General features: G+C 39.7%; 1 protein-coding gene across 1 annotated transcript; it reads right to left on the reverse strand.

Annotated features, from left to right (window-relative positions):
- Positions 1-1,382: 1,382 nt before the first annotated feature.
- Positions 1,383-22,383, reverse strand: LOC137277618 (glycosylated lysosomal membrane protein B-like). Its single transcript, XM_067809434.1, has 7 exons — positions 22,289-22,383; positions 19,921-20,214; positions 18,781-19,011; positions 16,448-16,669; positions 11,426-11,709; positions 9,777-9,963; positions 1,383-3,780 (listed from the first exon to the last, which is right to left on the reverse strand). Exons 1-7 carry the CDS (start codon positions 22,367-22,369, stop codon positions 3,763-3,765), a joined length of 1,317 nt encoding a protein of 438 aa, XP_067665535.1. The 5' UTR covers positions 22,370-22,383; the 3' UTR covers positions 1,383-3,762.
- Between the last annotated feature and the right edge of the window lie 3,450 nt (positions 22,384-25,833).

Consider the following 25,833-nt stretch of genomic DNA (forward strand, 5'->3'; position numbering starts at 1 on the left):
GAGAAGGGTGGTGGGTGGGAGAATGGCGACCAGATACAAATGATTGATAACATGAGCTACGTTTGACGATACCACCACTGTCAGCAAAACCTGGTCAATTTAAATTTTTCAAAAATAGCTGCCCATTTCTAATCTTTACTCAACGTGGGTGGGAAGCCATTTTAATTCCATGTAGCGTATTACGTATGAAGTGATACTAAACACTACAGGAGGTTATTCATCCAGTTGTCATGATGGAGAACACTGCTAGATCTTATGTTATGATCAAAGAATGATATCTCACATAAACAGTTCTGTGTGCCCAGTCTGACCAAATCTCATATTAACCCTCCCCAGGCAATCATATGTGTCTACTGCTGGCAACCATCACCAGACAAAGGTAGCGTTGGCATTCTGAACACACATTCTGACGTTATGGCGACACACAAAGCCAGCATATACGTGAATGCTAAATTACAAACGTCAACTATCTTGATCTTGCAATATCTATACTTCAAACAAAAGTATGGGAACCTCCTAAACCTTGATATGCATATGAAAAGTTAATCGTGGTGAGATGACGTATACTCAAAGGTAAAAGGAACTTTGGAAAGTCTGTCTCCCAAGTGCACTAAACTCACTCACTCCACCTGCAGTGGGCTGTTGTTGATGGTGCTGGTGTGTTTCAAAATCCTTGTTTTTCGCTTGTTTTACAATGTTTCATTTCACGCAAAATCAACGAATATGGAATTAGTTGCATTGAAGTTTAAACATGTTAAAAATGCCCATCAAGCACACACTTTAACCCACGAGCAACAGCTCAGGTGAAACCCACACATAAGTGACACACTTCCCAAGGCTAAGAGAAAGGGATTAAAATCGAAAACTTGTGGATTCTAAAACAAACGTGCTCGCAGTATGGTTTTACTGGGTGAGAAAATCAACATTCGTTGCCTCTAACAAGGCTTGCTCGGTTGCGTGATGGATATCGAGTACCAATCGCCCCAACTCTGTACATTCCGTGACATACTGCTAAAGGTGATGCCGAACGGGAAAGGGCATGTGACAATGTCTGATCCAATTCAGCAGGTTCGTACAATGCCATGTCCTTAAACTATTAAAGTTCAGGAAACATTTCCATCTGTCATAAATTCGGCCAATTGCAGTTCAGGGCCTAGATTTTCGAAGCTCTCTTAGCGCTAAGATTGTCGTAAGTGCCATGCATTAACATTAACTTACGACTTTCTTAGCGCTAAGATTGTCGTAAGTGCCATACATTAACGTTAACATTAACTTACGACTATCTTAACGCTAAGACAGCTTCGCAGATCTAGGCCCAGGTTGATTGCAACTGTCCCCAAATGAGATGGGTATTGGTGCCGATAAGGGAAATGAAAAGATTCTTTAGTGAATAAAACATTTATTGAAGGTCGCATTACAAGGAGAATATGTCGATATAAACGACAGAGCACAGATCTGGAATTTTGAAGCCTACTTTTCTATGTGTTAATACACATCTGGATTATCAAATTCAATTCGTTTGGTGAGTTTTATTCAGCTCAAATATATTACGTCTGTCTCCTAATGATAGGTTGGACTAGAACATTCAGAGATATGATGACACGCCTGAACCAAGTTTGAATTGATGATGGATGGATGGATGGTCAAGCTAATTAACGGTCACATGTTTTCAGTCACCACGCATGCACCAGCGAATGCAGACCAGAAATAAATTTTCATCCAGTAATTGAGAAACCGATTCATTCAATATCGCTTTCAATTCTTATTTCTTTATCGAAATACCTGGTTTGATTTGCGTGTGTTATAAGAATACTGCACTTCATTTCTTCTTTTCCTCAGTTCCCGTGAGTTTGCATTCATAATATATGATGTGTAAAGATCTACAGGTTATGTCATTGTGACACTATGAAGTATAGTAGATGAAGGCAGCCTACTCATCGTCCTCCCATTCCAAGATTTCAAGATGGCATGAACTCTAGTATGGATGTTCCACGGGTGATAACATAAACGATAGCATCGTTTGTACATGAGTGGACAATGAGCCAGTTTTCCAGTAAGACTGTGAAATCGCTGCTTGGCTGTTGGATCGAACAACGTTATAAGATTTTATTTGTGCCTCATCAAGTCTATCGAGCACTGGCACCAAACAATCTTTAGATTCACTGAACATTTTCAGAAGATTGAACTTTCCTAGAAGGCAAGAGGAAAGCATATCAACTTTGGAGCCGCACTACCACCCACTAAGACTGTTTACAAAGAGGCAGAAAACTGACATAGGCGCCTGAAGAAGCAGCTAAGGACTGACCAGCCGAATACCCCTGGGCACCGTGGGAGCACTGATGCCGAAGGAATGAAAAATGTAAAACTATAAACTTGTGTCATGTTTTGTGAAATAAATATACATGTAAACACATATCGTACAAGTAGTTGGGATTAAGGGCATTTATATGTTGTCATTTTTCGCCCAACTGGAAAATACCATTCCTATGACTGCAGGATTGCATATGACGTGGGGCACTTGAGAGTACTATATGTGGGAGTGTATGTGCGTGAACACAACAGTTTACGTTATTTGGCATCCACCAGGTAATTCTCGCCTGCAGACTCTAAGCGACTGAACATATTTGTATACCGCATAAATAAGGAGCTTCATATGTTTCCCTGTTTATTTATAAATGTGTAGAATACAAAGAATAGTTTGCAATCACAAGTGATGTTACATAAAAAGGATGTGAAAACCACTCTGATATAATCCATACATATGTTGAATCGTAAGACGTATCTTATCTGTATACATGACATTGCAACAGGCTATGCCACAATAACTATAGACATTTGATAATGAGTGATATGATAATTCATCCTAGATTATTTCCAGTAGTCAGTACACCTGGGTATATTATACATTTATCTTTGTTATTAGAATTTTTTCATTCTAAGTATATACACTACAGCTCCTAGACAATATCATATATGGAGGCCATGCTATACAATAAATCGTGTAAGAAATGAGCAAGGTAATTTTGCGAACATAATGACCAAACTGATATTGCAAATCACACAAAATCACACATGAATTAAGGGACGTCAATATATTAATATGATATTCTGAAAAAAAGAACCTTCTACATAAAATACCTCTTTCCCGCTGACTTCATGTATAATGTATTAAAGTAAACTATAAAATAATTTGTGCACGTGCACACACATTCTAGTACACATTATACCAGTGTATGAAATAAGCCAAAACCCCTGCCAGACATCATGGCTGGTAACTTCAGAATGTTACCACGTGCAGGTAACTTCAGAATGTTATCTGACCCAAAAGGAATTAACCAGACCAGACAATCAATAGAAAATTACTCAGTTGTATGGAACATTTTATCTAAACTTTTTAACCAGAACATCGGGCTTGCTATCCGTAAATTTAGACCTCCATCAAAAATCTAGCTCGTCTCGGTCGGTAGGACGGGACTTATTTTATACGCCGATTGTTCCTGCATTATATATTTTTCCGGGAGTAAAGAATTATTGCACATGTGCACAAATACATATAACACCTGATATATATAAGACCTACGTATACTTTTCAAAACTAAATACTTATTGCACATATACACACAATAACTGTATTGTATATATAAATTGAAAGACCAGATTCGAACCCTTGGAATGTGGACAACTGGCAGTTGGGTTAGTTTCAGTTTCAGTTCTTGAAATCCGCAGCATCTCACGTTGTATTCATGACTAGCATGTCTGCATCTATGTAGACTCGCCATTCTGAAGAATAGATGGAAATTCTATGCAACTACAAAAACATATGTGGACACAATTTGTTAACACAGAACATGACCAATCACAATGTTCACACTCATAAGAGAGTACACGGCAAAATTACAGTGACAGCACAAGGTGTTTACTGAGGACACGAGAGTGGATATGAACCCTGAATTTGCCAGTGGGAACGTCAGGGTACTGATGTAAACACTGTCAGGTTCAAGCAAATCATCTGTGTTATTGTGTTTTGTTAAATTTGCATATTTAGACTGGACTACTTAAGTAGTTAACGATCAGTTAAAATATCAAATCAGATTAGACAAACACTTTCTAAAAATCGAAATTTAGCATCATAAACTCATTTCAGCTCAGCTTTATAAATGCATCTGATAGTGCCACTACTCAACATGCATCTGCTAACTTTAAAGATGAGTTTTCGTTCATTTCCTCGTTTGGTGTTTGTCACGTGTGCCAGTCTGTGATCTTATCAACATCTTGTCAAATGTTTCCACAAAGCTTTGACCAGTCAGTTGAGGAGGGACCGGCAGTGCAAAACCAGTGGTCAATACTTCGAATATGTAATTGTTGATTTCAAACTGAGGGTTGTTGTACATTGTTTCGTGTTTTGTTTATCACAACCACACAGTTCTAACAAGCTTAATACAGACTCAATCCTTCCAGTAGTTAGGAGAAATACCCTTAACTAGTAGTACTGTTCCAACAAACGCCACACTGGTTACTTGTTGTTGGTTCCAGGTTTATGTCTAAAAGGTCAGATGCCGCAGACAGAAAGAGAACCTTTTCAACCTACACTGTTGATGCCAATAGTGCTCGCAATGACCATTCCAGATATAAATGCAGATAATTCCTGTGTGAGACTTGTGTCGTCTAGGCAGTGTCCTGTTACATTGTTTGTGCCATCGACACGGTTGTTCGGAAGGTGAGGTTGCAATGAGGATACATGAAAAACTCCAGCAATTGTTTTTGAAGAATACATAAATGTCTTTCTCTATGCCATTGGCGTGTCGAACCGACGAAATAACACGTGCATCTTCGAGATAAGATCCTCCTACAAATGTTGGGATTTGGGGGGTATTATACTGATAGCCATTTTGGTATGGAGTTTCGTAAGCGATGCCTTCATTTGTTGGTTACGGTTTAATACGTCTTGTGCTGATACTAGAGACTGAAAACGGACTGTGTATTCAAAGTATTCTAACATCTCGGTCTCATAAACAGTGTTGTTCTCCTGCTGGATCGCGCACGCCATCGCATTTTCGAAACAATAACTCATTTGGTAATCTATGCTGAACACGGTTTCTGTTAAAGCTAAGCCCAATACATAGCATAATGCTTTTGGAACATTGATAAACAGCTATCTGTGCCGAGATATACAACAATGTATGTGCAGTCATATAAATCTGGGTAGGACATTTAGGGTGATCAATGATTTACAAACCAGGGCATCAGTATCCTTGCAATACATGACCGTCACATTAAACAACGCATGGCCTGGGCACATTATCATCTGTAACTGTTATGTCTCCTGGCAAGCAATATCTGAAAGGCAATATGGGCAAGATCCCAGTATCAGGGATGTACCCAGCAATTATTGCAGCAGTATGGTGATGGTCTGTAAATAAAAGTCTGGACAAGACAATTCTGTGATCAGCACAATGAGCATATCTACGCAATTGGGAAATGATGACATGTCAGCCGAGTCAGAGGCTGACCCGTTGGTCGATAAGAATGAATTGCTGAGGATCTGATCAGTATCATCCCGGGTATGAGCAGGTGAAGAGTGTTTCCATATGCTACAGGAGCTAATTTAGGTGAAGGTATGGAAAAACGTGCAGGTTGATACTTATTGCCTAATTAGGGTTTGATAAGAAGAGGATCTACATCAGATGAGATTACAGACAAGAGACAGTTGGATCAATCACGAAGTGCACAGCGTAAGACGTCATACAAGTACAGTCAGGATTATCCGATCCAGAGTGTGTTCATATAGTATCTACCTCAACAATATTTTTGTCAAATGTATGCTGGTACAAAAGCGATTCATTTGAAGTGCACAGATGCCCTGCAAAAAAGACATTCAACTAACACAACGTTTGTTTAAAATACAGAAACTGTTCGTTTTGACTGGATTTCATGAATTAGTTTTGTTGTCTTAATTCTTATTTCACATTCATTGTTACCTTTAAGGACAGTGTGGTAAACATGGTTTACAAGACAATCTGGTTCTGACCCTCCCAAAATAATCTCAACATTATGACTATATTTGAGTGAGGGAGTGAATATTGCTTAACGATCTTTTAGCAATATTCCATCAATATCACGGCGGGGGGACACCTGGCATGGGTTCCACACATTGTTACCAGACTATTTTAGAGAATGAAAAGACATCACAGTTAGTCACGGAAGTCCAATGTGAAAACGTTTTGCAAATACGAACAATATTGGTGTGATCTGACAATAAGCATAATACACCTAAACTAATAACAGCCTCTCCTATGCCCTGTCATTATTGCAAGCCTGAGAAAACAACTCACATTGCAACCCTTACAAAACTTCTCAGTAGGGACTCAATGATGCTCTTTGAAATTTGCCATACTGCTCTGAACAGCATCTTAATTAGGTCATGACCTATAAGGTTCTTGTAGGTGGGCCATGATGTTCATACCTCTGTGAATGGTAAGCACAGGTATTGACAATGCTAACAAACCAAGGAACATGGTAAGGTCTAACATTTATACCAATGATCACTGGTCTCTGGTACTGGTATTGGTAAGGGACTGGTATTTCAGGACCAGTTGTGGTAATCCTTCTGTGTATGTCTGAGAAATTGAGAAATATCCACATTTCATGTTACATGCCAGGAGCAGCCAACCTTGACAAGTGTCCTCATCTAATGTGCTTGAATGACACCATAACCAAAAGACAAAATAAGGAAAATACTTTATTTGGGCACTGACAAATCAAATATAAGAGTAAAACATTTCCAACATCATGGAGATCAATTTGCTATCAAACCATTTCTAAAAGGTTATTAACTCACGCACAAACTATTATATACAGAACAACCGGTAATAATATGTAAGCATTACACTATACAGCTGTACATTATATTTACATGGTAAAGGGGTATAAAATGAGTATTTGAAGGATTTTTTTATTTCAGATTTTAACTCCTGTATACTTTAAAAACACTGAATCATTTTGATAAAGTTCTTTTAGAGAAGTGTAAAAGAATATATTTTTTCATATCATAAACACTATAGAACAAAAGCTTTATGTTTGTCTTTGGGAGTTTGAGTTTGTAACGTTTACGAAATAGAAGGTTTTGAAATTGTGTTTCAAACAATAAAAGTTGTCATCTTTTGGGATATATACAAGAAGCTATTTTATCAGAGAAACTATGTTTATATGAAACTGGAGCAAAACATATCTTAATACAGAACAAAAAAATAGCGACACGTACAACAAGGTGCAAACTGAAATCTTCCCTGCCTTGTACAGCTAAAAGATACGGAGATGCACTTCTTTCTGACACATTATCACATAATGCCACCTGACCTGGAAAGGAAACACTGTGACAGAGACTGCAGATGTTTACACCTTATGGAAAAACCCACAGGCATTACTGTGACATCTTTACTAGAACTCCTGATGCAGCACTGCAGGAAGCAGGCCTGAGACCAGATGGCCACAGTCTACGATATTACAGACTTAATTATGTGTGAGACACTTGGAATGTGTGTATGGTTTTAAGCCATTTGTAGCAATATTCCATAACTATCATCCAGCAGAAAGGATCTTCTGTTTGTCAAGCAAATGCTTTGACTTCTATGCCAAATATCTTGCCCAGACGAAAGTTTGAGGACTTCTTACTATGATGTGCATATTCTCAGAAAAAATGTCCCAGCACTTTGACAAAGCTGACCTTGAAGGTGCAATGTCCTATCTGCTTTTTATGGAGGCATGTCTTTGTGATGACTGAATGGACTTCATCAATATTACAGCCATGTAGGTATGAAAACATGAGGTAAAATATTATCCCAGAACCAATGGTCAACAGCATAAGCATCACTGGAGTAAGCAGGATACCCATCATCCATTTTCACTATACACTCGATACTTGAACATAGTTTACACTATAAAGCTGTCACACACACTAGCTTATCATGATTTATCTCCGATGCTGTCTTAATTGACTGAAAACACACAAATACCAACTCTACAAATTTAACATCCCCATAATTATGATCTACACTTCATAGGACTGGGACTAATATTTACAAAACAAGTTAATCCTAGAATATGCATAATAACACTATTTTGTTCAGGAAGAATAAAAACATTCTCAAGGCATAGACTGCAAATTAAGAAACCCTTTTTACAAGTATCAATGAAATAAAAAAACATTTATGCAACATTTTTGTGCATGAAAATGACCAATGAAAGCATGTGTACAAATAATTTCAACCATAGATACAGTCTAAATATGATGACTTTGAGGTATAAACAGAGTCATGGAGCATGTTATTACCTCAGATATTTCATACGGTGAAGGACTTCAGCCTCAGACAGAAAGTCCCCAATGTGTATTACAAAGATAGTACTTCAAGGGAGGTAACTCCAGTGAAAAGGGCATTCCAGTTGATGTATTAAATGAAGGGCAATAACAGTAGCATATAACTAGGGGGTAAGACACTGAAAACTTATATATATATATATTGTCAAATACCCAGGAGAAAACATTATTGCCTGCAGCTTTACAAGTAGAAACACTGAAACAGCATATTCCCCTAATTCCCTAATAATTACCAATGCATGAAATATAAGCTACTGGGAAATAAAACCTCTCATATATTTGATTACATTTAATCATGGACATGAAATGTCCTGAGTTTGAATGGAGCAAGTGAGCATTAAGTGACATCAACATGATTAATTCCAAAGAGTGCTCTCTAAGCCAAAACTGGAGATGTGATATTAATATCAACTTTCTCTCTTAGATCATGAAATGAACAAAATGTGGTCTTTGACTTAATGCACTAGCAAATACAGTAAAACAATAATAAAAATTAGTTCAAATTCAAAGTAAATCATCAATGAAGACAAATAAAGATTTTAAGGCAAAATTGGACCACTTTCACAGTCTTTTAATCCTAGCATGCATGCAATGCTGCCAATGTGTGCTAAATAACATAATCCTTCATTACACTTTCTAGCACAAACTCGGCAATGCCACAATTTTGCTGCATAAACATGATTGATTCACTTTTGTATCACACTACAAAAAATGGCAGATAACAGTACCCAAACTCACTTAAAATGATACTGAAGATATATGCCCATATACCTGAATCATAACTTACCATACATCAACATCTATCAATCAATAAACATATAAAATGTACAAATGTGAACAGTATAACTAGAAAAATATGTTTTTCTATCAGTATGAACAATTAGGGACTTATTTAAGATATCACGTGTCAATGGCAGGCAAGGTGAAAATGTATTTTATGCAATATACATTTTTCATTATTTCTTCCTTAAATGACAGATTGCATGTCCTTAAGATTTCATTCACAAGATACTGTTACACCCCTACCACTGCCTCCTTCAACACTGCCTCCCCCAACACTGCCACCCCTTCCACTGACTCCTTCAACACTGCCTCCCTCAGCACTGCCACCCCATAAATTGCCACCCCCAACACTGCCACCCCTACCACTGACTACTTCAACACTGCCTCCCTCAACACTGCCACCCCCAAAACTGACACCCCCAACACTGCCTCCCTACCACTGCCTCCTTCAACACTGTCTCTCCTATCACTGCCACTCCTGCCACACAGGCTGACAAACTGTCATACAATACAGTGAATCACCATGGCCAATGGTACAATAGTCTAGGATATGTCCAGTGTAGTGGTGAACAGGGTTGACTCGTGCTTGGTGCTGGTGGCAGAGAATTTAAGTATTAACCTGAGGGTAGCTGGAGGAGACGTCTTGTAGCTGACGATAGTTCTTGTTGCGCTGTTTTCTAATGCACACAAAGAGGCCACCAAAAATGATTATGATGACTGGGATGCCAAGTCCAGCTGAGATGACCCCAATGACCAGCAGGGACACTTTGTCCATGGGTGGGTTGCCATAGCCTACTGAGGCTGTCCTGGAGACAGAACAAGATGAATATTACAACTGGTAGATCAGCAAAACAGGTTGATCAGGACCACAATTACATTCATACAACAGCAATATCTGTACAACAGGTCCATCAGTACCACAGGTACATCCAAGAGATCCTTGCGTTGTTGTAATACTTGCTTGACTATGATACAAGAATCTGCATCAAAACATCGCATGATCCAACTAAAGAAGTTCTTCATCCATAAAGTTTGTCCTTATCCATAAAGCATTCAAATATACATGACAACAACCTGACATTGCATATTTTCAGAAATTCTATGCTTTACCATCTCAAAAAGTTACATTTTAGTGCTATTGTCTATCAAATCAGTTCAGTAGTAAAACACCTGAAATTTATGCATCGCACATGAAATTTATGAATCCAAGTGCTTGCTGCCTTCACAGCAAGTGACCTTCCATAGCTTTTGAGATTGTGTGAAGCACATGCTTTAAAGGTGAATTCCAGCATGCTAGGGTAAGATCACATGTGTTGGTCACAACATTCAATATTCTTGACGTCTAATTAATGTTCATTTGTACAGGAGCGAGTGATTGAGTTTAGTTTTACGCCGCTCTCAACAATATTCCTGCTACATGGCGGCGGCCTGTAAATAATCGAGTCTGGACCAGACAATCCAGTCATCAATAACATGAGCATCGATCTGCGCAATTGGGAACCGATGACATGTGTCAACCAAGTCAGCAAGTCTGACCACCCGATCCTGTGAGTCGCCTCTTATGACATGCACAGCCACCTTTTATGGCAAGCATGGGTTGCTGGAGGCCTATTCTAGCCCAGGACCTTCACAGGTCTCATTTGTACAGGAACAATCAGTTATTCCTGTTCTGTGACACGTCCAGTTAACTGCACTAGTGTCTGTCAAATATTGCTTACCATATGATTTACGCCTCAAAAAGTAACAAGTGAGCCAAAGCAATGATACAATGGTCGTTTGTAATGTGTCTATGGGCTACTACTGCATACTATAGCTAATGTGACCTGTCAAAATATATGTTCTCCCATTCCTGTGGATTATACAGTGACTGATGGCATCACAAACACTATCACTCCCAAGACTTTCTACTGACACTCTAAAACCATAAACTCACATATATAGTTGAATATATAAGTTACATCCAGGAATGTAACAGATCATAAATTAAGCAAGCCAAATATGTGGAATATATTTGATCTCAAAAGTTTGATACCAGTTATCTTGAATAGGACTGTCATCCATGAATGTGCGAAAATCACAAATTCAGACAAATAATAGGTGGGAAATTATGGCTGTCTTTATCATGAGGAACATGAAGATGAGTTAGACTCTACTCCAAAACATTGTGTTCCTCGTAATAAAGAAGATAACATACCTTAAGAATTATGTGTACTGCTTCTAAATGCCATTCAAAGACTTAATAGCTTGAGGCTCCTGTATATCACTTACCAGGATGTATAGTTAGTCTTGGTGTAACTGCCATCCTTAGACAATCCAAACGAGATATTGGTGGTGATGGCATTCATGGAATCAGTAAACATGGCATCGCTAAAGTAAGCATAGGCCAAGCTGGTCTTGAGCAAAGAGGTGACATTCTTGGTGTCCCCCAGCTCATAGCTCTTGACACTGGTGGCCACTGAGCGAGATCGAGGAGAGTCCTGGTAACTAACAGGCTTCCACTGAATAAATGCTCCATCAACTGGGTCTTTAGGTCTGGTCACTAAATTGGTAACCTGAAATTTTTTAATAATACATATGTTTGGATTTTGCTGTCAAATAACAAGTTTTTTTAAACAAAAACAATACATTCATGAGTTACACAAATATGTATGATGTGTGTGTGACATGTGTGTAAAGTGTGTGATCTGTGAGATGTGTGAGGTATGTGTGAAATGTGTGTGAGATGTGTGTGTCATGTGTGTCGTGTGTGACGTGTGTGAGATGTGTGCATACTATGTGTGATGTGTGTGACGTGTGTGTGATGTGACATGTGAGTCATGTGTGAGATGTGTAAGATGTGTGTGACGTGAGACATGTGACATGTGAGATATGTGTGATATGATTCATAAAAAGGACACATCACATCAACAAATAGTACAATTACTTCAACTTCGCATTACTCAGGATTAGGGAGGCAGACATGTAAAGAAAAAAAGGAAATTGTAACTATACATTGTATATTTATATACTTATCCCATCTCACGTTATGCATCTCTCTGTTCCTCTCTTCGACCCAGTGTGGAAACATACTGTCAGCTAAATTGAATCAAATCGCCAAGTAATCTGTGATGCGGGGAAGGAAGGGTGGGCATCCATCCCGTGAGATAGGATAAGGACATAAAAATACAATTTATAGTTAAAATTTCCAAATTTTTAAACTTATCCTATCTCACGTTATGCATTATCCAACAGTTGGCTGGAGGGCCGCAGATTACCCATTGACACACTGTACAGGCGAGGATGCATTCCACAAGGAGGCCAAGAGTAGCACCAACTCCCGATATGCTACTCCGTACTTGTGATGGGTTGCTTCAGAAACCCCTTGGCTTACACGGCACAAAAACTCCAGGGAGTGGGCGCTCCCGCGTAAATCAAAACTACCCCCACAGACACACGCTGGACGGCGGTGAAAGGAGGAGTAGCCCAGATGCTCAACTACTTTAACATTAGGTAGCGATCTCCCTACTTACCAAGGTGAGAAAGGACCTTGGAGCGATCACTTCAAAAACCGTTAGGTAATCGGAATTCAACGCTTGCTCTGAGAGTAGAGGCCAGCAAGTGGAGTGTTGATCATCTCTGCACGTGCACAAGACTGCCCGCACAGTCTATCCAGCCATGGGTATGACAGTGCACCTTGCGATAGTTCCCTAGGTGAGAACGATCTAGCCCATTTGAACAAAGGACATAGGATATGGATAACAACGATATCATTTATTATGTACATAGCAAAGCTGAGAACGCGGAGATGCTTATGTATGTGGATGGGTCAACGACACCTGCTGCGCCAGGACCAATGGACCGAATTGATGAAGGCCTTCAACATCCGTGACTGATACATCCCGCAGGTAATGAGCGGCAAACACAGTATCTGACTTCCAAAACCAACCTTCCATAATGGCTTGCAGTGAACAGTTCTTATGGAGCGCCATAGTGGAAGCGAGCGCATGTGTCTCATGAGGCTTTGCAGACGAAGGTGGTGGCAACTTAACAAAGGCATACGCTCGCAGAATCATTGATCTCAACCAGAAAGCCAAGGTTGTACACGATACTTCTACTTTGGAAGCTGTCGAAAGTGGGATGAAGAGCCTCTTGCGTAGTCTGCGGTGGTCCTTAGAGGTGGTTAAGTATATCCTCAATGAGCGAACTGGGCACAAGGATAAATATTCAGTGTCTTCTGGACCCAGGATAGATGACAATGGAGGGATACTGAAGGTACGATCCAACTGTCCTGGTAACTGGTTCTTGGCAAGGAAATCGCACCTTACGCCTAGGAACACTCTAGCATGTCGAGACCTTTCAAAGTGTATCCGCAAAACATCCAAGGTATGTAACTCGGATATACGCATGGTTGTAGCTAAGGCCAGAAGGAAGAAGGTCTTGAAAGTGACATGCTCAAAATCTTTCCCAGCCAATGGTTCATATTCATTTTATGTAAGATGAGCCAAGACAACGGACAAATCCCAAGCTGGGGCTTGAAACTTCCGTGATTGATCCACCAATTTATATGAACTCAACAGAGACAGGAGCTCAGGGACAGTAGACAACTTTACTCCCGACGCCGGTGCAATAACGTAGCGTAGCACCCTTCAACTTCCTAGTAGACCGTAGGTGTTGACTGAATATATATATAAAGTCTAGTTGCCGTGTTGAGGGGGGTAACACACATTCTCTGATGTTTATACCATCAATATCTGCCAACGCCCGAAACTGCTGTCAGGCTGCTCACAGTGTGACATTCTGCATAACTGTTTCTCTCTCGCACTAAGACTTTGGTGAGTTTGCTACATTATACTTTGTGACCCATTGCCTTAGATTTTGCCTCATGTGTATTGTATGTGAAATCAGTGTTGTGAAATTGACTTGTGACTTTGTATACCTTGCTCTCTTTGCTTATTAATAATACAATATATGAATGTTTCAGACTTGTCTTTGTTCTGTTTTGCTGGTTCACAGTGGGGTTCTTACATCATTTGTCACGGCAGGACTAAGGACTATTGCCTGCTTCTCCAGTACGGTGTCTATGGTAACTCGCAACACTTGTAACTGTTGAGTCGGGTAAGACCTTTGCACCAGTGACCTGGTCAAGGGAGGCTTCCCCACAATTGGCAAGTGATACCCGTTGGTCAGAATGGACATCACGAATGGATCTTCTAAAAATGTCCAATTCGCCGCTTAAATCCCCAATCTCCCTCCCACGGGAGAAGGCTGGATGGGTACAACTGGAGGCGGAAGAACCCAGTCTGGCAGGTCTGAAATATCATCATCAACTGGGGATGTGATCAACGACGAGAACCAATGGACATGCGCTGCAGACGGTTGAAATGAGGCGAGGTAAAACCATCCTTAATCTCCCTCAAATTGGTGAATGCTGCATCCCACGAAGTAGCCAACGAAGAAATGAATGGCCTAGGAGGGAACGTAATCGAACCCAAATTGCCAGACTTCATGATAAAAGGAGACAATGTATCATCCGAAGACATACTACGCTGTAATTGTAGTTTTTCAGCAATCCACACAAGCCAATCGCTGAAGTCTAGCCAACTCAAGAGACGATGTAGTCTGTGACGTGGCTACAGGCAACGAGACGGGAGTCGCCGGATACTGACGCCGAAGCGCTGCAGCAACTTGCAATACAAAATCATCAAAATTCATGGGCTGTGACGTAACTGATTCCGATCTCGGAACCCATGAAACTGGTAAGCTAAGCGCAGCAGTCGAATGTGGTACACCATATGTTGCTCCCGTAACACCTGAATACCCTGTCGAACAGGGAACAAAAGGCGCCCTCGCCCATGCAGTAAGCACATGTGGAACTGATATAGAAACAAGAGGTGCACTCCCACACCCTACACTGCCGAAACCGCTTCCACTCAACCCAGCATGTTGCGTCACTACCCTGTGAATCGGTACGGAACCCACACCACTCTAAGGAATCGAAGCGGTGATTCTACTCGGCACACCCGTAAACAAAGTACTACTTGCCTTCAGTGAATCGAAACACGCCGATGCACTGGAATGAATCAGTTGGGGAATCACTGGAGTACGACTGACGCAAGGAAGCACTGAACCATGCTGGTGAATAAACGATGCCCCAGAACAGGTTGTCGATTCATCAACCAGAGGTACGGTGAACGCTGTCGCATTGTGAATCATCGCATCTTGTTGTTGAAACGCTTCCCCGTGAATCGAATCGCTACCACACAGAGGATGGGATAACGCTCTCAAACGATTCCCTTTGTCCAACTCACTCAAATGCTCTGAGATGTCACGATCTCGTGTAGGCGATCGAAGCACATTCAAAGCAGTAAAAGAATGCAGATCCATCTGCTGAATCGACGAGTGATCTGGAATCGTAACGACTGGCATCAGGCGGCAAACGACTGGTGGTTGAGAAAGCACTACCAAGCATCATGGTGACGAAACTCATCCTCCTCTTATTCAACCGACGGTACAGATCAAATTCATCGTCATCTAATCCCATACACAAACTTCATCAAGATGACCTCTCACACAAGCCAATACAATCAACACAAGAATCGTGTGCATCTGCCGACGAAAAGTTGCAGTTACATTCACCACAACGCGCATGTTTTTAGAAGTATTCTTCCTTAGAACCACCCATTGTCAATCACTAAATGAAGCTATCAATTCTCTCGAAAAACAACACGTCCAGTCTGTGGTGCGACAAGAAAGAGAATGACAAGTAGAGGACGTCACATGGTCGGCTGCGCGTGCAGGATGATTGACAGGCATCTATTGCGGGAGCAGAGGTCGGGTGGAGAGAGGCCAAGAAGATTTTATTCAACTTTGCTGACAACACGTTTCCACACTGGGTCAAAGAGAGGAGGAGAGATGCATAACGTGAGATAGGATAAGTTTAAAAATTTTGAGAATACAAAGACAGAAGAGGGGTTTCATTTTAAGGTAACAGTAAATAGGAGTAATGTAGCTATTAATTACATGCCATATCAGTGTGGAATATACATCTAGCTAATCTATTCAGCAGATCTGTCTTACTTATCAGTCTCCTAATTAACAATTACCGCTAAGTACCAGACATGGTATAACTCCCAAAGAAGTGGTAGATATGGACTAGTTTGGTGAAACTGAGAAATCAGGAATCAAAATAAGGTGGAATCTTAGATTTTCACGGCAGGTGAAAACAGCAGACAAACTCTGAGAACCTTCACTGCTCCAAAAGACTTTACCCAACATGACTGTGGAACTGAATAATGCTGAAACCTCACTTACTCTGAATATACCCGGCGTGTACTCATCATCAATAGACTTGGTCTCTTTAATAGACATCTCTTCCTTGTGGCTGTCACTGATTACTGCCAGCTCCAAAGCAAACCTGGACATGGAAAAGGCCGGCGTGAAGTTGTCAAGGGTAAAGTCAAACTGAGTCCCATTTTCATTGTACAGAAGATGAGGAAGACGTGTTTCACGTGACTGGTCAGCATATACCCGGAACTAAAAAGGAAAGGATTTAAAAAATCATAGCCATATGCACAAAATATTAGTGTAAATAGAATATTTTTCAAAGCTACCAAACTAATTAATAAAACCATGAACAATACAATGTATTATCTTACAAAAGTCTAGAATCAGTCTAGTTTAAAATATTGTACTTAAAATATACAACTTAATTTGATAAATCCATATTTCTTAATGACACATACTGCAAGAATATCACTATAGCATAACTGTTTTACGACATAGAAAGGAATATGAAATGCTACAACAAAACAATGTTTAAAAACAGACAGACTGAATGCCTCAGTGTCAGTTGGCATCAAGTGTTAACACTGTGATAATATGTTCAAACTTAAGTATGAAGGATCTCTTTCTCAACCCACATATAAATCAAAGCAATAGGGACAACATACTTGTAATGGATCATAGGATATGTCTATATAACTATACCACTCAAAAAATGAAATGGATAGCTGAAAATTGTTATCAATTTATACAATTAAGGTTCAGTAATACATGGAAGTCATGAAGAAAACCTAAATGAACATTAACGGTCCATTGCTGCAAGAAACTGTACATCAAAAATGACAAGTGTTCCAAGGTTATGATCAGGGCAGTCAGTATATTGTGTGGCCACCATTAGAATCAGTGGTTGCTTGGCATCACCACCCCATAGACTGGACCAGATTCCGAATGAAGTGTCTGGGAATGAGTTGGTACTCTTCCCTCAAGGCCACAAACAGCACAGGTAACGTCTGTGGCTGAGGGTCACGTTGTCGGACACCACGATTCAATTCGTCCCACAAATGTTCAGTAGGGTTAAGATCCGGCGATCGTGTGAGCCAATCAAGAACTTGAACATTGTTCTGGGCAAGGAAATCACTGGTTATTCTTGCTGTATGCAACCCAGTCTGCTGAAAAATGACGTTCCGACTGTTCATGAAACTGGTTCATGAAAGGAAGGGCATGAGGCCTGATGATTTCATCACGGTAACGTTGTGCTGTTAAATTAACCTGGACATGAATGAGATCTGTCATGCCACTGTATGAGATTCTAGTCCAAACCATGACACTTCCTGTACACAATTTGCAGTGTAACGTTCGTTACATCAATATACACTTGCTCTTCCGTCAGGACGTCGCAGCATGTGACATCATCACTGAAGATAACAGTTCTCCACCTTTGCAATGGCCATGAGAGATGTTGGCGACACCACTGTCTGCTTTGTTGCCAATGTTGACGTGTAAGGACAGGCCCTTGCAAAGATCTTCTGGAAGGAATACCAGCCTCACGTAAGCAGTTCCTCACAGTCTGATCAGAAATTGTCCCGGCACTACCGATGCTGTGGAGGATGCTGTGGTGAACCTGTTCCGCAAATGTCAAAGCCAAATAAACATGTCTTGAGCAGGCGTGGTCACACGGGTTCAACCTGACCTGGGGCGATTATGTGTTGACTCTTGCTGCTGGTAATGATGCCAAACAAAAGTCTTGCTATGGTACTCCGTGACTCATTCAGTTGCCTTGCAGTCACTGACTGAAATACCCCAGCCTCCAAATGACCATTCGCATTGTTGCCCTGAGCCTCTCAGTAAGTCTAGGTGAGAATTTAACAATAAATTTAAGGTTGTCAACTGTCGCAAGAGCATTGAAACCCCCTGACTTTTGTTGGAAATGATGCATGGAATGTGCGTGGAAAAGGCAACCCATGAATTTCTTCCCATTCTCAATTTATTGCATTTACTGAGGAAAACATATTTTGATGCATTTTGGCGAGTTGTCCTCAATGACAATGGATTCAAACTCGAAAGTGTTTGCAGACAGTGTTCAACATAGATACGCTGATTACAAAGACACTAATGATTCAAATTCGATAAGTCACATGGAAAATACTACCTATGCGTTTCCTCTTTTGAATAGTGTGAATACTATGTTGTGAATACATGACTGAAGTTCATATTTAGATGACTTTTTTTACGTGTGTTTTTAATACTGATGAGAGAGAGAGAGAATAGTGTATGAATGATACCAATATAAACCAGTTAAAGAAAATAAACGCCATCACCTGGCTGAAAACATGCTTGTAATAGCCAACAGACCTAGTACTCACAGTAAAAGAAAGCGATGGAGTGTAGTTGCGAGGAGCATCTTGACCCAACATGTTAACGGTTGAGTTGGTCCACATTGTTGAATTAAAAACAAAAGAATTTTCTTCTCCTTTGACTGCTGAAGCTTCCATCCATTCGAACTCATTGAAGTCTCTTACAACCCGCTTTGTACTGTTCCACACTGGGTAGGAGCTGAGACTTGCAGCATCGGATGTGTCGTTGTACTCATGCAACTGTGGAAATTAGGCACCAAACATGAATTTACAATAAGCATGTTTGTCACATAAATAATGAGTAGGTCATCTAAATATGTAGTCAAAGATTTAAAACGCCAAAACTGACATTCAACTAACTGTCCATCACTGCTGTCACGTTCAGAATTCAAATATGTTCTTACTGAGGACAAAAAAACAGCACAGTCAATGAATATGGCATAAAAAATCAAAACTTTTGCCCTCACTCTGGTGATTTCAGATGCCAATATTTCACAGAGCCATACATACATTTTAAATGAGGTTAAGAGCATGAATTCAACACCACTACAACCTCAACACGTTACGTTTTGTTACATTTTGAATGAACATGGCAAAGGTCTAAAACAGGTTTCTGAACATGACTGTCATGACAGCTATATTGAAAAACTGATTTGTTACGTCTTTTGAACCAATCATTTTCATTGATAAAAACCGTACCCAGACTGAGTTAACCTTGTGTTAAATTCATACTGTTAAACCACATAGCTATAGAAAAGGAATTCTAAATGATACTTTGCCAGTTCTCTGAACATCTTGTGATACCTATTGTTAAATGTTTTGGTACCTTGAGTGCTGTTGGATAAACTTTTTGATCATACTACCATGACGACTGTAGGCCTAATAAATCAAGTAACAGAATTAAAATCTGAAAATAAATCCAACTGATTTCCACTTTTCTAAAATCTTCAGTGGTGTAGTTGGTTCGTCTTGCTGATGATCATATGATGAAGAGGTGCCACACTCTGGTAGAGTGGGTTTGAATCCCAGATGGGACTCAGATAAAAAAATTCTTGAACATATTGTGATATTCGTGATAGTCCTGACAGTAAAGGTAGACAACTCTGAACTAGAAACTGATAAATTATTTGTTTCTTTAGATGATCATACCTTTGTGAAAACTAAAGCATAGCTGTAGACAACTTTACTTGAATCACTGACTGAAATAGAGTCATTATTAAATTCCTCTTCATTCATTAGTTTTTCCCAGTTAACACTCAGTTGGCTATTAGCATCTCCTCTTGTGTGAATCACAAGAATTGTTGGAATGTGTATAGTGCTGATAGCATAATGCAGGACATCACTTTCTTCTTGTGCTCGGACATACACAAGGTTGGCAAAACTGCCATTGTAACCAGTCTGGCATTCTGGGATGTCACATTTGTAGTTAATTTTAGTGGTAACCTGCAACAGAAAGCAAAATCATTAGCCAAGTGTCTACATCCTTTCAAGACAATCTATTGTAGGTTATAATGCAGTGTTCTAGCTTAATCATTTAGTGTGGAACCTGTCTGAATTGGTGTACTGACTTTGAGAGGACACTCAACCATCAACTGTATACCCTTTCCAACATCATATTCAGTACACATGTTCCTCAAAGATCTAGTCATACCATACTTCAGGGAGGTGAGAGTTCTAGTATTCTTTACATAGTGTGACACACTTTACCATGAAGCATCTTGAACAAAAGGTTGTGTCAAAGGGTATTAGACAATGACTACATTCTTTAAAAAAACTTTCACTGAATTACGAGACAATGAGCAAGTTGAGCTGCCTCAACTGCCTCAGGGTGTATTTTAATTTATACTGCTGTTTTTATCTAACCATTTAGAGTGGACCCTGTCTGAACTGATATTAAGGGGAGACTTAATACATTTCTTGATCAGACATGATGACTTTTCTAAAGGCATTGGTGCTCTAATATCAATCAGTGGAGTGACTGTTGAAGACTCGACAATTTACAGGCTGCTGTCCTCTACCTGGAAAATTGATGGGTGCTCTATAAAACAGCACAAACTGACACACTCGTACGTGAGTGGAAAGTCAAAAGTGACAGTTTTACTTTAGCCTCAAAAACCATCAGACAACCCCCAAAACCATCAAACAACCTCAAGGCCACCCAAACAACAATGGAAATAAACAGGGATGGTCAAGGAACATAGGCTGCTCACACAGTGGAAAATTTAGAAGGACCTCTCCTGTCACTTTGTCATGGTTTTAGCATTAAGTGCAAGCAACAGTTTTAGACTTACCATGCATAAACCGCATTCAGTCATTTAATAGTTTGTGTAAGCAATAAAATAATATAACATGGTTTTAAATTTCATATGAAAAGTACAACAGTGCAAGAGTGGGAAAACATAAAAAAAAGCTGCCCCCACTAAAGTACTGTTGTCTAAAGTTGGTTGTTGTCTTTGATCTTGAATCCTTATTCAAAGTCAACTGGTGGCAAAACATATTACATATGTATTGGAAGGTACGTGATTGCATTCAAAATAAAATAATGGCATAATTCAGTTGCACCTGCATAAAATTGAGGTCAAAAGGAACAAGTGAAATATCTGCAATGTTTATTACAAGACATGAAGCTGATAGACAACACCATAAAACTGCAGATAGACTCAAGCTAGTATTGTGCAGATGGGTGCAATTCCAGAATGAGGTTCTTTGTTTTCAGTCATGTGACTATACATGTAAGTTAAGAATAATAATAGTAACATGCATTAAGATCATTACAATATCAACATATTCAGATCTTTTTCACTGAAAAGACACAGAACATGTGGCTGCCAGACTGCCATACTTGCAGATAGCCCTTTTGTCTACAGGGCGGAATCTGATAGTTATGTCCTATTAATGACCATCTTTTCAGATCTTTTCAGATCTTTTCAATCTGATATTTCTCTGGTAGTGGTATTCTTTGACTTAAACTGTTCTGTTTTAAACTGTTGTCTAGTCTGTTTTGGTGCTGGTCCATTGTCACCATGGTCACTCAAACTATCATGAACTACTGCAATGTACACTACTGTACAGCACCCCCAACCTAAAACTGTTACCATGTAGTCCACTAGACAACCAGTGGACAACATGGATTCACCAGGTCGCTTCAGTGTTTATGCCTGTTAAAGAAAAGATATTTCACTAAAAGGATAGAAATCATGATACTGTCTATGTATCATTGTATGTAGGTATCTGTACACAATTCATCAGAACTTTGTTTGGACAACAGTCTACACTTACAAGAATGTATTTAACTGGTGTTAAAAGATGGCGATGGAGTAAGGGCACTCAGATATACTATACGACTACGAATAGTTCAAAGTGTACACGATCAGCTGATAGTGAATGACAACAATTCACAATGACAGATCCTGGCCTCGGGGCAATTTCTCCCACCAAAAGAATAGACTCTCACTTGTTAGCAAACATTCACGCTATAGTGAAATGCTGCAGTCATGGTAATACGAAAATATCTTACCGTCCTTTTACCACTGGCGGTAGCAATAAGGACAAGCAAACAAGTTGCCACAAACGCCATGGCTTCCCTGTGTGCCGCCATATTGCTCAAGTCACATGATCACATGACTTATGTAGTCACATGATAAAGAACTCACACAATACAGTCGCTTCTCACATGTTTCTGACAGATCAGTGAGCAACACCCAAGGGTAACAGAGATCACAGGCACGGGACTGGCGCTAAATATTATTCGAAACATTCATTCATTTTCATCTCTATCATTCAGATATCTGCTTTTTACTCGTTAGCGATTTTAGTGAGGAAATAAAGAAATACTCTCAGGGATTGTCAACTCTTCATGTACACACTGAGGAAGTCGATTATTCAGTTAACGTCAGTATGTAACCTCATATGCTGGATGTCGTACGGGTGGGCTATATGGATGAACAACTGATCTGTTGCACTCCTTCACTGGTTGTATACAAGTTATTCCATTGTTTTACCATAAAAGGCGGCTATGCTTGTCGTAAGAGGTAACAGACCGCCGCCAAATAGCTGGAATATTGCTGAGTGCGGCGTAAAACTAAATTCACTCACTTAATGTTCCATTGTTTTTATCCGTTACTAAGTTATTACATTGTATGACGGATGGACCTTTGTACAATCATTTTTTTTACTATTACTCAACAGTCATATAGAGGCACCGTGACGTTTTTTACTTCAAGGAGAGAGACTATATACAGGGGAGAGGAAACTAGCTGGCGGCAGCATGGTGTTAAGATTGAGCCCGGTTTATTTTCAACAGCTGATTAAATTCGCTGGGTGTTGTGACAACTGAAAACCTGCATGTACAAATTAAGTTAACTAAATTTATTTTGTCACGTCAGTTAAAGTCAAATAATTGTTATTAGTGTCAGTATTAGGACAGTAGATAATAGTAAAGTCTCAAGTCGGTATGTTACAGGTCACTGGCTTCCATTCTCGATTCACCGCGAAAACAGACTATAAATTGTATCGATAAAGACTTCTTCCACACATTTGTATAATTTTTAGAAGGGCAACATACCTTTAGTTGAAAGGTATTTGCAAGTAATAGTGATAGTTTTATGACTAAAACCATGGTTACGGTGTATTTGAGGTGTGTGAAAAATGTGACATATCGCTGATCTGATCTGCCTTTGAAATACTACTCTGCGTTGTTTGAGTGTTTCTAGTTATTATTCTAAAACTTCTTTCACATACACCTTTAATTTTTGAGGGAAATAAACCATCAGGTGAAATGTGTTTGCAAGAAATAGTGATAGTTTTATGAATTTAGGAAAATTGTTAAGGTTTTTGTGATGTGTGTGAAAAATATGACATATCGTCGATCTGATCCGCCATTGATGCGTGTGATGCTTGTGATGCTTGTGATGTTTCTGATGCTTGGAGGATTATAGTTCTTATAACTTACTTCCTTCTTGTTGCTCTTATCATTTGACAAAACTGGAAAGGTGTTTACAAAGCTTTGTGATGGTTTTAAGCTTTCTGTTTTTGAGGGATGTTAGACAGTGTCAGTTAACATTTTGTTAGTGTCCATTCCATTCCTCACATGCAATATAATATCTGAATTAATTATTAATGTAAACAAAAATGACTCAAAGTAGATTTTTGAAAAAGGACAGCTGATGTTAACACGTGTTCTAGCAAATATTCTGTCCTTCTTCAACATGTTTTGGGAGGGTTGCCCGTGGTGTATCATTTATTCTTTCCTTCATTCACATATGTATTTCTTTCTTTTATTCTTGTCTTCATTTCTTCCGTTCATTCACATATAATTCTTGCTCTTACTATAATTCATTCATTCACTCTTTGTAAAATTCCGACTGATACAATAAACTGGCTGAAGTTCTCTTAAACACAGCTGAAGTTGCGCTGAGAACCAGCCAAGTCACTGTGTTAGCTGGACCATGTCAAGGCACGCGTACAAATGGTAGAGAAAGCAAGCCAGTGACCTATCCCTGTTGTATATTATCCCTGCTTCAAGTGGCCACTCAGCGTTTAGCATCGCTAAGTACACTCGTGCAAATATCGAAAAGTCATTGGACAAAACAATTCAAGTGTTATTTTTTTTCTACGGCTGGGACGGGTCCAAACTTTTCATTTGGGTACCCCACTTCCTATTACCTCACCCTAATCCCCGTTATGTTTGTTCCTGACATCAAATTTGTAAGTAATTCCTATATTTTATTCAGCTTCGAAGTTTTTGTTCAGCCCGAAAGTTTCGAGCTTTTCAATACCTCAACCATGTATTATAATTAAAATAAGTGGCTGGTCATCACGACTAAATCTTCCAGAGACCATAAAATAGTTTTCTTATATGATCCATGATATGACTTAGTAATTGTGATGCGCACACCTACATGGTTCTACTAGGTGGTTGGCTTTAGATACTCATATTCGTTTCATCATTGTTCAGATGAGACAATGGGGCGGTGGGGCTGCCCAATGGTTAAAGCGTTCGCTCGTCACGCCGACGACCCGGGTTCGATTCCCCACATGGCTACAATGTGTGAGGCCCTTTTTCTGGTGTCCCCCGCCGTGATATCGCTGGAATATTGCTAAAAGCGGCGTAAAACCAAACTCACTCACTCACTCAGTCAGATGAGACAAGATCAGTGAAGGTTCCGGGATAGAATAGGCCTTCGGCAACCCATGCTTGCCATAAAAGGCGACTATGCTTGTCGTAAGAGGTGACTAACGGGACTGGGTGGTCAGGCTCGCTGATTTGGTTGACACATGTCATCGGTTCCCAATTGCGCAGATCCATGCTCATGTTGTTGATCACTGGATTGTCTGGTCCAGACTCGATTATTTACAGACCACCGTCATGTAGCAGGAATATTGCTGAGAGCGGCGTAAAACTAAACCCACTCACTCACTCACTCACTCAAATGAGACAATATGAGAAATACGTTTCGCCATGTCCTTCAAGAACCCGTAATACATAACAGAAATTCCTTGAAGCAAACACGTGTTGCTTACTTCACCTGCACCTATTTAATTAGCATTGATTATTCTGAAATGACAATACAGTTGTCAGTATAGACATTTTGGCTGACACTAATGACTTTCTAGATTTACTTAGTAAACATGTACAAGTGTCAGGTCACAGGAGTTAAGGCTATCCTTCTGTCATCGATAATTGGCTGATACTAATTGCTCCACGTTCTGGAATATTATTGATAAGTATTTTTATGAGCTTGAAAGGTCGTTTTACCCTTTTTACGTTGATCTAAACCTTTCCATCAGTTTGAACCATTGTGGCAAGCGAAAGGTATATCTACAGTACAGTTTATACATGGTCATGATAGAATTATTGGCTTTGTTAGTCTGTCTTTCTAGTTTTAACTAAATTACTAAGTGTTCTCTTTTGGGCTGAAAGAAATAGAGTTACAAATGACGTGAAAGAAATAATTATTTTCATTTTGAGTTATTTAATGAAAATATCAGTATGAATATTACTCTAAGGCAGCGCCTGCGTACAACTACATACTTTGATGTTAGGAGTTTCGAGTGACTGAA

The sequence above is a fragment of the Haliotis asinina genome, chromosome 3, assembly GCF_037392515.1.
Source record: "Haliotis asinina isolate JCU_RB_2024 chromosome 3, JCU_Hal_asi_v2, whole genome shotgun sequence".
In the NCBI taxonomy this organism is placed as follows: Eukaryota; Metazoa; Mollusca; class Gastropoda; order Lepetellida; family Haliotidae; genus Haliotis; species Haliotis asinina.

Coding starts and splice junctions, on each gene's coding strand:
- LOC137277618 (XM_067809434.1), bottom strand. CDS start 22,369: ATGGCGGCACACAGGGAAGCCATGGCGTTTGTGGCAACTTGTTTGCTT. Junction 19,012..19,920: donor ATGCTTTAGTTTTCACAAAG/GTATGATCATCT, acceptor TAATTTCCACAG/TTGCATGAGTACAACGACAC. Junction 11,710..16,447: donor ACACGCCGGGTATATTCAGA/GTAAGTGAGGTT, acceptor AAAAAATTTCAG/GTTACCAATTTAGTGACCAG.